The sequence below is a fragment of the Pteronotus mesoamericanus genome, unplaced genomic scaffold (genome assembly GCF_021234165.1).
Source record: "Pteronotus mesoamericanus isolate MK-2021 breed Mesoamerican mustached bat unplaced genomic scaffold, CSHL_Meso_final scaffold_1186, whole genome shotgun sequence".
In the NCBI taxonomy this organism is placed as follows: Eukaryota; Metazoa; Chordata; class Mammalia; order Chiroptera; family Mormoopidae; genus Pteronotus; species Pteronotus mesoamericanus.
In genome coordinates this window covers 10,464,755-10,480,449 of record NW_026555302.1, presented here as the reverse complement: position 1 = coordinate 10,480,449, position 15,695 = coordinate 10,464,755, and the positions used below count along the sequence as shown (strand labels likewise).

The window sequence follows — 15,695 nt, the reverse complement described above, 5'->3', positions numbered from 1 at the left end:
TTTTCTTGATATTTGAACAAATAACACTAACACATCTTTACAGAAATAAAATCAAGTGAATCATTAATAATTTCTATAAGGCTTAGAATTTTGCTCAATTTGGAGCTTTTGGATCCAAAATCTGAAAAAAACAAAAACAAAAACCTACCTCTAGATTTATCTTAAAAAAATGTGTCATCCTAACCTAGTAGCTTTGAGGCTTTTTATTTTCTGGAGTGCACTGGGCAGTTAACCCCTCATGGGGAAAGGTTCGTAATGTTTTTACTTTTCAGATTACTGTGGTCTGCGGGTTCAGTTATCACATTGTACAGCACTGCAGAGTCGGGCACCGGGTGGCGGTGGGTGAGCGTGGGGAGGTGCGCGCCTTCAACCAGTGTTTGCCCGGGTTGGAACAGCTCCGCAGGGAAAGCGCCTCGTCAGAAACGGAGGTGCGCGTACCCTCGACCTAGCAATTCCACGTCTAGGGACCAGGAACATGGATGGATAAAAATATTATTTGTAATATAAATAGAAAAATGCAAAAAAAGTCATTATTAGCAGGATATTAAATAAATTATGATATATCCATATCCATATCCTCATTTAAATAGCTGCTCTCAGAATGAAACACATGTACCAGTATTGATAAGGAATACTCTGTAGGGTATCCTGTTATGTGAAAGAGGCAGGTAGTTTGCTTCTGCTTGTGCTTCAGAAAGCAAAGGATGGAGATGTGCGTGTACCACTTCCCTCCTTCCCCTCCCCTCACGTAAACGTCGACAGAAAGATGGATGGGGGTCCCAGGAATGACTGGGGGTGTTTCTCTCTGGTGAATGGGGCGATGGGTCTGGGGTGGAAGGCATGGGGGGCATACTTTTTAGGTGCTGTTTGAATTTTCTTTACCATGGGCAGATCTTCGTTTTCATAATTAAGAAGAACTTTCCATTCTTCCTCCAGGACTCCGCCCAGGAGAGTGTCATCACCCGAGACATTCACCGCACCTTCCCGGCGCACGACCACTTCAAGGACACCGGAGGCGACGGCCAGGAGTCGCTCTATAAGATCTGCAAGGTGGGCCCTCCCCGCGGCTTTCTAACTTCCTGCACAGGGCTGTGTTTTAGGAGCCCGTCATACAGGTGTTTAGACTTCTTCCTGTCCTCGTTTCTTACTTGCGCTGTGTCATGTTCTCTGCTTCACACTTAAACTCCCAGAGCCTCCGTCTTGGGTCCGGAAGGTGACTTTGTGGCTGTGGAGGAGGCACAGTATGGCTGCAGTCTGGCTCCGCGGCCCGCAGAAGGGAGCGGGAGGTCCGCCTCGGGCTGTGCAGGAAAGACTCAGAGGAACCCCCAGGGCTCTGCCCTCTGACAAGGTGACGTGGCACTTGTCTCAGTTTTTTGACAATAGGCAAGACAAAGAAGCAGTGTGGCACCTTTCTGAACAGTGGCAAGTTCTCTGCCGCTGCTGACATACTCTGCCTTGCCGCGCTGTACATCTTTGTGCAGTTCGTGCGTCCCGTTTGAAATCTTTTTTCTCCCTCAATGGTAGCAGGCCTGGAGGAAAGCTTTTTCCTGATATTCAGTAAATATACTCTGCTTGGCTGCAAAAGATTTTGTCTGTTAGTGAGGACTCATCAGAGTATGACTTCTCTAGGTTGTATCAGAAGTGCAGAAAGACTTTTTAAATCATTATATAAAGTTAACTCATTATTGTCAATGCTAATTGAGGCCAGAGATCCAAAATTACAAAGTCATTAAACAAAGTTTACCCTTTTCCTCGTACTTACGTTGCCATACAAAGTGTGTGTGTTACTCAGCGTTGTCCTCGTCTACCATTGCAGAAGAGGTTGTTAACAGACAGGGAACTGTACAAAAGTCCTCTAATAATATGGAGAAAAAGCAAATACCATGGCGAATTTGTAAGTGAGATCATTGGTTCTTGAATTATCAAATTTAGCCATTTGAGTAGTCAAAATTAGCTACTAGGTAATCAGAAATATGCTCACATATCAGTGTCCTTAGATATTTACTGTTTTTTTTTAAAGGGCACTTACAAAAGCACTCACCCACATGCGCTCATCAGGCAGGATTGATGTTTGTTCTGCCAAGGGCTCAGCTTTCATTACCGCCCTCCTTGCGTGTGTGTGGGGCAGCCCTCTGCCCACGCCTGGCTTGTCTTGTCTTTTCTCTTGATGGATCATTCAGAGGATCACAAACATATCCAGTCATCAGAAGTTTACTTGTATGTGGGCATATCATTCAGAGCTAGAAATGCATAAATAACTGAAAATCTGAGGGTGCACCCATTTCTGGAAAGCAGTACATCATCTAGGTTTAAAAAATGCCAAAACCATTGAACACCGCAAAAAAAGTATAATATATTCATTATATGCTTGTAACAGGAAAAAGTAATTATTAGAAAATGCTCTACCAGTCTTACAATTCTATAGGCTAATTAGCTTCTGGCTTGTGTAAGGAGGAGATCAAAATTTGTGTAGTTTCTAAGTTCATTGAGAAGAGTATGGTTTATGGGACTGGAACAGCATTTTCCCCCGGCATTGAATATATTTTCAGCCAATCAGTTTTTCTCTGGCCAACGCTCTATACTTTTTTCATGTAACTGCACAGATGGTTCTGTGCACCTGCAGCCTGGGCTTAGTTTTGCTCCATTATAGTAAAACTAGTATTTGCCTCATTATGTAATATTTAGAGAGGTAAATATCTGAAATATTACTAAACACAAATATAAAAGTTAAATAGTTGGTACATTTAAGTACTTGCTACTTCTAGCATTTAAAATTGCAGGTTAAAAAATAAATAAAATTGCAGGTTAATAATCCAACCTTGAATTCATTAAAAAATAGCCATTAGTAATTCACACAGCTCATGTAGCCATTTTAGATTATCAGTGTATATTTCACAACACAAAGTTTTAAAGCTCTGAGTAATGAATATTATAAAAATGTACCTCTAAGACACCTTAATTGCTGAATAAATTGTACTAAATTTTGTGAAAGTTGCAGAAAACAAAAGAATCATATTAAAAACATTTTAAAACTCAAGATGGTAAATATGAATTGCTAGAGCTTGTAATATGGTACTAAATTATGAATTACCTAAATGTAAGTTTACAACAAGTCTTGATAATGAAGGAGAGTAGAGATGAATATATCAGAAAATGTTGGAGAAACCAGAGTTTGCGTGGGCCCCACCATGTGGACCACTTCGTCTATAATGGACAGTTTCTCCCCCTTTTGATCTGCTATGATTTAGTAGTCACGTGCTCATACAGAGACCCTCAGGTGGCGGTGGTAACTCCCAAGTTGTACATCACATTTACAAGTAATTTATTTTCTTATTTTTTATTTTTTAAACTTTACATATTTATTTTATTGAATTCTCATAACAATTTGGTAATGTAGCTACCATAGGACTCTATTTATTTCAGAATTGAATATTATTCTCAGGTTTGTACATCCTCTAGCCTTTGCTTTTTATATTCAATTTGAACCATGGTCTTTCATTTTATGAGCGCCCCATATCCCCAAAAGCTCCTAGGGGTGACTTCAGGGTCACTGAGTGTGGTCTACCTGTTCTGTCATTTTATTTTCTAGAATAATATCCAACATCATACTTCACACACTCAGCAATATAGCTCTGAGTTTCCATTCTGTGTACCTTGCACAAAACTGAATAAACATTAATAATACCTTGATCTTAAATCAGCTACTTTGTAATATAATCTTTAAATAGGGACAGTTTTGCTGCTGCTTTACCATTTTTTCTTATTCTTTTTCTTGTCTTACCACACTAGCTGAAGCTCCAGGATAGTGTTAAAATGAAGTAGTGAAAGCAGACATCCTTGTCTTACTCCCGATTGTAAAGGATTAGCATTTAATGATCCATCACTAAGAATAGTGCATCTTATTCACATGAGCAACACACTTACAGGCCTTTTATTAATACAGTACCTTTATGTGCCGTATAATAATCTCACACTTAGAGAGTACTTTCCCACCTACTGGCCTCACTTATTTCTGACAACTCCTCGTCCAGGGGGGCCCATATTCGAAATACAGGATGCTCTGCTCTTACATTGAGATGGGAATTAAGAGAATTTCGATTACAACAAGTGTTGAAGTCAGCTCTGGTTCAGGGATACAAGGGACCAACTTGGCAGTTGAAGCTCTCTGTGGCTCTGGCGAGACGAGAGAGGACCGAGACGGTCAGGGTAGAGGGGACACTGCTAGGACCTTGCTGTCCTGTTTCGTTGGCCCTGTCAACTTCAGCTTTTGCCTTTTAATACCATTTTCACGGTTGGAGGTAATGGAAACTGCTCAGAGATTCTCCTGTTGCCATAAATGTATGCATAGACGTTGAACTGAAATTATAATAGATTCACAGGATTCTGAAAATGTGAAGGTTTGGGCCCCCTCTCTCTCTCCTTCCCTCCCTCCTGTCTTTCATAACGTGTCCTTGAAAGGAAGAAAAAATACGCTACCCTACTCCAGGTGTCTTCAGCACTTTTCTAATTTACATATGATGTGAAATCTGTTTTCTATTGGAGACAGGTTAGCGTAGTTTAAAGGACTGAGTGTTGGGAGATTTATTTCTGGTTTTCATTCTTCCCCTGAGAAGATCTAAGATTTGGGGAAAATCACTGCTTGGATTTCCTGCTCATTAAGAGTATGAGGATCTGATAAGATTATTCCAATTTCAGTTTGCTATGATTCTAAGTGTTGTTTTTGAAAAAATTCCTAAAATACAGCAGATGTATTCCTATGTCCAGTTTTAGCTCCGTCTCTCATTACTGGAACTCTCAGGGAGCGCGACGTGACGCTGAAGGCTTTTCCTGGCTTTCCGTTGTTGTGTCTGGGCGTGTGTTTCAGGCACTCGTGAAATGGAGTGCATGTAGTTACTCAGTGAACTCCTTCCGATGTGAATCCTTAGGACGGCCTCTCATAACAACTTCCCTGCATAGCACACAGCAGCGTTACTGCCGCCCTGTGGGGTACGACCTCCCCAGTACTTACTCTTCTTAGGACGGGAAGTCCGAAAGTGTGGCCTGCCTTCCTCCGGTTTGCCCCCCGCCCCCTGCCTCTGGTGACCACAGGTATCTGTGTTTCTATCAGTGTGATGTTGTAGGTGGTTTTTGTTTTGGTTTTAGATTTCTTTACTTCATTTAGCATAATGCCCTCAAGGTCTATCCATATGAGACCCTCATCTTTATAAAGAGTAGTTTTGTTAAAATCACCTTAGATCCCACTTCTACCATTAAAAAAACTTTAATAAATATAACATTCAATATAAATATAGCAAAGTGCACAAATGTTGAGGGTATAACAGTGAATTTTGCCAAGTGAAAGCTCCTGTGTAATTCCTATAAGATAAAGAATTTTACTAGCGTTCCAGAAGCCTCCCTTATATCTCCTGCCCGTAATTACCTCCTCCAAAGGTCACCATTCTGGTGCCATGCAATAGTACTGCCTCTTTTTGAATTGAAATAATTGACTCACACAATATGCAGTGCTTGATCCCTTTTGTTCCCACCATTGTCCTATCTGCATTGTCATACACAGCAGTAGTATATTATTTTCACCACTACATAGTATTCCATGGTATGACTGTGTTACAACATAGTATACATTCTGTTCTTGCTAGGCACTCAGGTTGTTTTTAGTTATAAATAATGCTGGTACGCTCACTCTTGTATCAATAACGTTTAGGTGCACCTAAGGGTGCATGTCCATTAGCTACGTGCTAGGAATGGAACTTCTGGGTCAGAGCATACAACCGCATTCGCCTTTGGTTTCAGCCTTAGCAGTTACGTTCCAACCAGCAGTGTACGGGATCCCAGCTGCGCAGTTTTCACCAACACACAGTAAACTTTTAAGTTTTCACCACTTTCGGGCGTGTAGCAGCATCTCCCTGTGGTTCGGGCGCAGTCCCCTGCAGTCGCTGAGGGGAAGCACCTTGTCGTGCGCTTTTTGCCCATTAGGGTGTCTTCTACCCGGATGAGCCTGTTTGTCTTTTGCTCATTTTTACAATTGAGCTTTCTCTTACTATTGTTTTTAGGAGATTTGTTCAATGTCCTGGGTATGAGTCCTGTTTTAGATATAAGTATTGCAAATATCTTCTCTATGGCTTGCTTTGTCATTCTGTTGATGGTCTCTTTTGATGAACAGAAGCCATTAAAAAAGGGAGGCCCATGTTGTTAACCCTCTTTTATGGTGAGCGTTTTTGTGTCCTGTTTAAGAAGTGTTTGCCTAACCCAAAGTTATGAATATATAATGTGATGTAATATGAACATTTTATTCTTTTGCTTTTTATGCCGGGGATTGTGATCCACCTGCAGTTGGTTTGGTGATGAGGTAGAAGTCAAGGTTCCTTTTTTCCCTTGTGTGTACCTCTAACTGACCCAGTGTTGTTTTAAAACAGCCATTCTTTCCCCTTCTGTCTTGCTGCAGCATCCTTGTCGTGCGCTAGATCCATGTATACATGGGTTTGTATTTGGGCCATTCTTGTTTTTTATTCTGGAATTTTTACTTCCTTTTTTACTCAATATATTTGACATATAACACTGTATATTTAAGGTGTACAATGTACTAATTTGGTATTTGTATATCGTAACACAGTTGCTGTCATAGCAACACTTAGCACCACTATCACACTCCATAATTATCTTTGTGGATGTTGGGGTAGTTAAGTTTTTGTCCCTTACGAGCGAGTTTCATGATCATAATACAATGCTGTTGTCTTTATCTCTTTCACTGTGCGTCAGCGGTCTGTGGCTTATTTTTACTCATTGCATATTTGTACCCTTCTTGAATATCAGTCCTAATCCTTCTACCCCCATGCCCTGGTGAACACCATTTTACCTTTAGTTTTTCTTTTTTAAAAGTTTGACTTTTTTTTTAAGATTTCAAATATAAGTAATAATCATACAGTATTTGTCATTCTCCATCTAACTTACCTTAGCATAATATACTCAAACTCCATCCATGTTTTCTCAAGTCACACAGTATCCTCTTTTTTGACTGAGTAATTGTGTACATACACCAATTTTTTTTTTACCCATTTATGCATGGATGGGCCCTTAGGTTGTTTCCATATCTTGGCTATTGTTAATAATAGCGCAGTAAACATGGGAGTGGCTTTATCTCTCTGAAATCCTGTTTTCATTGCTGGACCATTCTATTCCATTGACCTGCTTATCTATCTTTGTACCAATAACTCACTGTTATAATTATGGTAGCTTTATAAGTCTTATTATAATGTATTCTCAGGCCTGCAACTTTGTTCTGCTTCAAAATTGTTTTTACTATCTTGGCCCTTTGTAGTTCCATATTTTAGAATCAGCTTGGAAGTTTTCAAGTGAGAAAAACACCTTTTGAGGATTTTGATTGATATTTCTGTGAGTCAATAGTATATCAAATTTATTAGTTTTTCAAAGAAGCAACTGTTGGCTTTATTTTCTTTATTATGTTTGCTTTATATTTCATTGATATCTGCTCTTATTTTTATTGCTTAAAGTGTAGTATCTGATCATCCATCCATATATTCTTATCTCTTATGTTTTAATTGTTACTTATGTACACATTCTCTTCATGCACAATTGTGTTTAAGAGAATTCTGGACCTTGTGTCTGAATTAAAGGGCTTTGCGTGATGTTTACCTTGGAGTAGATTCAGAGTCTCCCTGGGGAGAAGGTGGAGTGTGGGGGTCCCTTTGACCCAGGTTTGATCTTTTCTGGCTTAGAGGGTGAGGCCCTTCCAGGGTCTCAACTGGGAGCCTGAGGCATTTACTAGAGACCTTTCCCCTGTGTGGGTCCCACCCTTCAGTGTCTGTCCCTGACACTGTGAGAACTGAAATCTCTGCTTACTTATTCTTAGCATTTTTGCGGGCCACTTTTCCCAAAATTTCCATTTCTATAAGACTTTGTTTGGCTCCCATGAAGAAATAGGAGTAAATTTGCACAATGTTCCCCTCAAACGTGTTGGTAGGCAAGTAGTTGGTTAATAATTTCAGATTTTCCAGGGGAGCGAGTGAAGGGGAAGCTCCGTCCCATATTGTCCCGCAGCGTCTGGGATGAAATGAAAATGCTCAACAGGAGATCTGCTTGGGGAGGAAAGGCTGGCTAATCTCTCAGAGGTGAAGAGCCCCGAGCACCTTCCTCCTTGGGCTATATTGAGGGGGCTATATTGAGGTTAGCTCATATAGGGATATGTAGCATGCATGTAAAGCTCATCAATCAATGTTAAACAGTAATGATTAAAGGAAGGCGATAAGGTTAAGGGTAACAGTAAAGGGATTACAGGAGTCTTTCTGAGTCAGGATCTGGTAGACAGAATGATGCCCATGTAGCCCTAAAACCGGGGAAAATAAACTCATCTATGCTCAGACCCCAAACACCGTTGTAACGAGATGTACTTGTTAACTCGAGGGCATCATTAGCAAAGCAGGTTTCATAGTTAAATGCATTCCATTTCCAGGCCCAGCTGCCCCCAGGAACTGCCTGGTCCAGACCAGGGCCGTACCTGCCTCCAGCGTTGGTTCAAGCCTGAGTCGGGCGGGGGAGCAGAGATGAGGAGACTTCTCTCAGAGAGGAGGAGGACTCCGGCCACAACAAAGCCGAGGGGCAAGGGTCTTTTGCCCCTTCTCCTTGTCCCCCAAGTCCTTCCCTGTTGGCCCCTGTATGACTGTGTCTGTCTTGGGTTGTCCCTGCCGTCAAGGGGTCTTACCCATCATTGGCTAATGAGCCATCCTCTGGGGCCACGCAGGGTGATGTGAGGGAGGCAGGGGCTGTCTCCTCAGTGGCCTGTTCTCCCAAGGCCTCCTTGCTCAGCTCCAGCCTTGGGGCCCTCTCACCTGTCAGTGAGGCTGCAGTCCCCGGAACCAGGCGGGTGGTTCCCAACAAGCGGGGAAATTTTTACTGATCCTTTTGTTTATTATGGGATAAAGAATACCAGATCAGCATACTAATATATCTTAATCTCTGACAGTGAGAGTTTTACTTAGTTTTAATCCCCCTTTAAATCACTCATTTCACATTTTCCATTTTAGAAGAATTGTGCAACTCTATTTCATTGCCAAGGACAATGTTTATAGCCATCAAAACAGCAAATGCATGTTCACACATATACATGCCCATATAAAGAAGCGTCACAGCGTGTGTGTGTGTGTGCGCGCACGCGTGTGTACCTCATGCTTAGCTGTGGCATTCAGTATCTCAAAAACATTTTATATTTGTTAATATCATTAAAGCCATCCATAAGGGAGTAGTTTTGGGTTTTAATTTTGTGATTTCCTGTAATACACATATTAATAGGATAGGCTTTCTGAGTCAGAGCTCAACTAAAAAGATACAATGTTATTTTAAATACGGATTTTTCTTCTGAAACTGTAACAGTGAAAAGGTCAAATTTGTGAAGCCAGAGTCCTGGAAAGAGACCCACTGATCTGTAATGCTTTTGAGAGTGTCTGAGGAGAATTTAAAATTTTCTTTATGCGCTTGGCTCTGTAAGCTTGCCCGGAAATAGCTTTGTATTTCCTGTGGCGTCTGCCGTCTAAGGGAAGGCTGACGGAGGCCGTCGCGCCGGGACGGGACGGGACGCAGAGAGAAACGGCGGACGGCGGCCCTGCTTAAAGGCCCAGCGGCGGGGTCAGGGTCTGCCCGAGAGCTTCGATGATGCCACTCTTCTTAGAAAACAACATCACGCTGAGGAAGAGAAGTTAGATGGCCTTTTAAGAGAGAGAAAAAGGAAGAACGAAACCAGCCTGCAAAGCTATAGCGCAAGGCCCCTTCACCTGCAGTCCTGCCCGTGCTGCCCCTGGCATGGGCGGTTTTCCGCCACGTGGAGGCCTCCCTCCCCACCAGCTTCCAGGGCTTCCGCATCTTCAGCTTTACACTCTCAGGGTTTCTCAGTGCGTCAGTTATGGGCTGCTGGGGACTTGTTTCCTGTTGGCTAATTACGATGCAATTGGCAGTGTCTTTATAACTTTGAAGCCTCTTCCTTAACCAGACCTCTCCCGGCATCTCTCCAAGACCCGGGAAGGGTGTGAATCTGAGTCGCTGTCCTCCTCCTTCCCATCTGTCCAGATCTGAGTGGCCCACTTCCCTTGTGAAGCTTGTCCTGCCCACTTCCTCCCACAGCGCCTTACGGATTAAAAATACTTTCTAAAATGTAGACTCTTATGGTGGACTCTGGTTTGGAACGTTCCCTGATCAGTTTCATTTCTGTCTGTCTTGCTGTATGTTCTGTCTTGGAGGGGAGAGACTTTTCTCAGACTTCTTCCTTTGTCTCCCAGAGGGGAGCACAGTGCTGGTTACACAGTGTCAATATCATTAACAGCTAGTTACACAGTGTCGATACCTTAATTGTGGGACTTGACTCAATGAAACTGACAGTGTTAGTCCAGGTTCTCTAAGAAGCTTGTCACCCAGACAGGATTTAAGATGTAAGAAATGCATTAGGGGAAATGCCTTTGAGAGCAAATGGGGAGGAACCTGGGAGAGCATGGACCCCAGCACGAGCCTGACCCCGAGGCCACTGGGGGGTCCTCAGCCTCCGCTGCCTGTGAGGGCCCACGGCTGCCGGAGAGGGCCGGCCTGTGTGTCCTTGCTGAGCTTGGTCTCTGGGGGCAGCAGCCCCCGGGCAGCGTGGCCCTGGTGCGAACGTGGGGTGGGTCTCCGGGCGCCGCAGCAGGGTCCGGTCGGGCGCGTTCCCGCTGGTGGAGGGCCGGGGGGGTGGGGGGGCGCGTGTCCCCAGTCATCGCACGGGGTTCCAGGTGGGCGTTTCCTGTATGGAAGCTCTGCGTGAGCTCGCTGTGCCTGCTGTTTTCTTCTCCTGTGAAGTGATTTTATTCATAGAGATTTTTCAGGTTAATCTTCTTAAGAGCAGGCTGTTGCTTTATCTTAGAGTTCCTTTAGAATGGCCTTTACGTTTTTTTTTTTTGAAACCTGAAGTCCAAGAATGTAAAAGAAACCCTCTAATTTGCCATAATCACACAGTAGTTTACTTGTAATAGAGACATTAAATTTTTTTAAGGTTATGGTGGTCTAGTTATTTTACATTTTCTTAAGAAAACTGAGTATATTAGTTCCATTTTAAATTGTTGCCAAGGGCTTTTTTTTTTTTTTGAAGTGTTATATAAAAGGAAAGTTACATCTAGGAAGTTTGCCAGCTGTGTTAGATAAGAAAATTGCTTTGTGAGTATCTGTGAGTACATCTAGCCCTCTATGTTTTCATCACCAGCATTTAGATGATTTCATGTCAGTGAATCTATTTTTGCAGCTTACGTTGATACTCTGCTTTTAACCAACACATAGGACAAGCTTAACTAACAAATAGGACAAACTTAATAACCTTTTTTGAGCCCCAATTTTCTATTCTTAGCTCCAAGTGACACATGGTTCTGTCAGATTTTTCATATGTACATTTTTATATTTCTCTATATTTTTAAACAATCTCAAACTTACAGGAGGTTGCAAGTATAGAATTTTGTTTTCTTCTACTCTCTGCACACGATTCGCCATCATGGGGGCCGCCAAACATTCGCAGGTGTTTTCTAAGAAGTGGCGCTACCCTCCTATGCAGCTGTAATGCAGCGCTGAGGTCAGGAGCGCGGCACTGATGCGTCGCTTCTGCCTGAGCCTTCGGCCCGCTGTCCGGATAGTGCCCTCAGCAGGAGGAGGAGGAGCTCAGCATCACAGGGGCTCTCCTGGGTCCCTGCTGTAGGGAGCAGCGCCGCTCTCCGCCTTCGCCTCCTCGGCCTCGGCGCCTCGGGAGATGACAGGCCAGACATCTTTTAGACCGGCCCCTGTCTGGGCATGTCCGACGTCTCCTCGCGGTTGTGTTCAGATCGCACGCCTGTGGCAGGAGTAGCAGAAGAAGGGAGGACCTGCTCTTGTTTATTTCTTGCAGGGAGCCCGCGGCTGCGCTTTCCCCGCGCCATCATTATTGGTGATGATCACTTTGATCGAATAAATAAGATGCTGCTTACCAGCCTTCTGCACTATGAAGTTACTCTTTGTCTCTTTGTAATTAATATTTTGTGTGGCATCATTTGTAATTATGTAAATACCCTGTTTCTCATCAGACTTACCATTTATTTATCATTTTCAAATGGACTCATGCATTCTCACTTTATTCTGTCCTGTTGATTATTTGTCTGTTCTAATGTCAGTTTTACGCTGTCTTGAATTCTGTAACTTTACAGTAAGAATAGTAAGGGCTTCTCTAATGTTACTCTCTTTTTTCCAGAATTTCCACTTTTGCTTTTTCGCTGTTAGGGTCACCCCAGCGTGTCCCCTGTTTCTTCGAGCCTGTGAGACTGTAGTTTCTTGTGCAAGCTCTAGCCGCCCAGTGTGGCGCCCGCCGCTGGTGCCTGACTCTGGCAAAAGCCATGGAGACTGAGACTCTCACCCAGCGTCACCGCCTTCTTTCAAGTTTCTTCTCCCTTCCAGCTCCTGCCGCTTTCGTTTAGCTCCTCAACGCCTTCACAGATTTGTTCTGTATGTTTGTCCAGATACAGTTTAAGTGTGTTTCCAGAGGGAAGGGGGGTCCACTAGGAGCCACATCTCCACTGCAGAAGCGGCACCTGCCCGGGTGGTTTTTAAGAGTCAGACGGAGCAGGCATCCGGCCAGCAAAGCAGTTGAAGGCAGGAGTGGGGAGAGGTTTGAGGTAAAGAGGGGCAAGTTTTGAGGAGAGGGAAGGATCGGTTCAGTTCAGGGGGAGAAGGCTTAGACTACAGCCAAGCAGTGCTTAGAACTCCAAGCAGAAGAGCTCCTAGAACACTGTGTTTCAAACTGTGAATCATAAAATCAATTTAGTAAGTGACCTCTGAAAAAGTCATCCTTCCTACTCACCTACCCCCAAGTGATACACCAGGCAGGAGGAAAGACGAGTGCACTACTGCCTCGCACTGCCATCCCCGGCTCCCCAGGGAGAGGCTCCTCTGTGGGGTCCCCGCGCCCAGGCCCTCTCTGTGCCGCATGCACTGGGCCTTGGCATTTCATTGGGCTTCTCTTGTAACACAAACAAGCATATGAATAACTCTCAATAGATGTTAAATAGACTTATGTAACGATGACTCCAGCATTTGTCAGAGTAATGTCAGGGCTGGGAAGAAGGATGGGCTTTCGGAGATGGAGTCTCGGGGGTAGGGGAGGTGCTGACTCTCTACTGCTCAGGTGCCCTGGTCTGCGACCAGCACCTCCCCGAATCCCCTGTTGTGGAAGCGGCAGTGACAGCGCCACCAGAGGGCTGCAGTGGGGACGGCGTCGGAACCCGTCCCCTCTTCCCGCAGCCGCGGCGCTGGCCCTGCCCCTCTGCCCACCGGCCCCTGCCAGCCCCCGCCCCACGTGCCCGCTCCATGCACCCACCAGCTCTGGGGAGAAGCACAAGCGAAGCAATCGGGAATCTCTCCGTATAAGTCAAAGAACATTTTCACAGTAAAAGAATGCTAATCCCTCTTCCAATTCTAAAAATTCAGCAGAGCTCTGGCAACTGATGATAATGAAGAAAAGCTCCTTTCAGATTCATTAGGTAATGATCCCATGGTCTAATTTTCTCTCAGTGGAAGAGAGTGTGGTAATATCATCATTAGCAGAAAAAGGTTAAAAGGGAAGGAGATATTTCAACAGACACCATTAAGTAAAGGAAAGGGCAGGGCATACGCTGGGAGACATTACTGGCATCGGAGTCTGACAGTAGACTTGTAAACGGAATGTATGAAGAGATCCTATGAGTCAGTAATAATAAGGAAGACAACATAACTGAACAAATGAGCAAGAACTTGAAGAGACAGTGACAGAGGAATATACATCAGTGCCTAAAAGCACAGGATAGAATGCGCTGTGTCATTAACTGTTAGGAAAATGCAAATCAAAACCACAGGCATTACTAAGAGGAAGGAGACTGGCAATACCAAGCATGACAGGATGCGAAGCACCGAGTGCTCCTCCGTGGCGGCTGTGGGCGCAGGGATGGTGCAGCCACTTTGAAAAAGCCGCCTGGCGTTTCTCATCGAACTAAGCATTCACTTACGGTTGGAACTTTGAACCTCTGCTCCTCGTTATTTACCTAAGAAAAACAAAAACCTGTGTCCACACAAAGCCTTCTGTATACATGTGTATACATAGCACCTTTATTCTTACTAGCCAAAAACTAAGGAAAAAACCCTCAGCGGGAGCGTGGATAAGCAAGCTGTGGCTTGCTCAGATAGTGGAATACCACTCAGCAATTAAACGGAAGGACTGCTGGCCCAGGCCGCGGCGTGGCAGAGCTTCGGAGCCATTAGGCCGAGTAAAAGGAGCCAGGCCCAACAGAGCGCACACCCTTGCAACGTGATTCCATGTATATGAAATTCTTTGAAAATCTAATTACACGTCTAATAACATATTGTGATAAAATGAGACCAGAGCTTGCTTCGGCTTGACTGCAAAGAGGCGTTGGGAGATGTTCTGGAATGATGGACATCTTCTATAATGATGAGTTACATAAATGACCCAACTAAAGAATTGTGCAATTAAAATGTGTGCATTTCATTGGCCACAAACTCTGCATTCCAATATATTTTTTAGGTAACAAAAGAGATACAGACACTGTACTCTGACTTCTTTGGCGCAGGGGGGATGGCACCTCCCCCCCGCAGCCCCGCCTGAGCGTCTTTGCTAACCGCTCCCCACACAGGCGGTTTTCGTACTTGCACGTTAAATGGAAGTCCCCTGACTAAGACGAAGCCCAGCACGTGGACGGGGTGCATGTCCAGGGTTCATCCAGCACAGCGGGGATGTGTTTCTGTTCTGAATAATTGTGGGGACACCCGAATGGGTCTGTAAACTACAGCCCATGCTTCCTTCTTTTGTACCACCCTTGAACTGCAGGTGGTTTTGATATTTTAAGGGGTTGTTTAAAAAAAAACAATATGTCTCAGATATATCAGTGTCACAAAGCCAAAAATATTTACTCTTTGGACTTTTACAGAAAAAGCTTACTAATTCCTGATCTTTACTCTTTGATCAGCACACCACACCTACTATCATTGAGTCAGCTTCTTACAAACTTATGATGGGTGTCTTCTTAAAAAACTATACTGTCAGCACTTTGAAGTACTGGTTACTGTATCTTAAGCATACAACCTTATTTCCTTTCCTCTGAAGACTTAAGGTGAACCCTGAGTTACCTGGTATCAGAGCTGTCCCCAGAAGTGCTAGATTTTCTGTGAATGGGCCTCTTCGGCTGAGTGCCTGTGGCCTGGTTAGAATGACGTTAAAGGTGGTGAATCCAGAACACCCACGCTGGTGGGTAGGCGCACGTGTGGCATGTGGCTCTCTCAGCCATTCCGTGGAACGTGCCGGCGAGGCCCACTGTCCCTGCTTTGCCTCTGTGGTATCGATGGGAGGGCCGCGTTCCCCTTTCACATGCTGGACAGCGGGAGAGCAGTCCAGGAGGTGTTTGAGGACGTCTGGAGGCTGTGGGGGGTGATTCTCTTGTCTGGTAGGTTAGGGAATCTGCGCCGCATGTTCAACAGCATCAAGACTTCCCCATAGGGAGCATCAGACCCCACATGAGCTCAGACCTCCCCACCCTCCCCTGTCCGTAGCCCCTGCCTCCCATGATTTCATTCACCTGACAGCAGACCTCAGTGGCTGTTTAAAATTAACCTGGGTGCTCTGAGCGTCTCTTCATCGTGAATCCTGAAGAGGAGCCTGGAGA

The 15,695-nt window shown here is 44.3% G+C and overlaps 1 protein-coding gene across 5 annotated transcripts in view; it reads left to right on the top strand.

Moving 5' to 3' along the window:
• RABGAP1L (RAB GTPase activating protein 1 like) overlaps positions 1-15,695 on the top strand; it is a 439,381-nt gene that overhangs the window by 247,764 nt on the left and 175,922 nt on the right. For all 5 annotated transcript variants that reach the window (XM_054587734.1, XM_054587732.1, XM_054587733.1 and 2 more), the window contains one exon: positions 937-1,050. In XM_054587734.1, the coding sequence (XP_054443709.1) occupies positions 937-1,050 (114 nt within the window). The remainder of the gene's footprint in view (positions 1-936; positions 1,051-15,695) is intronic.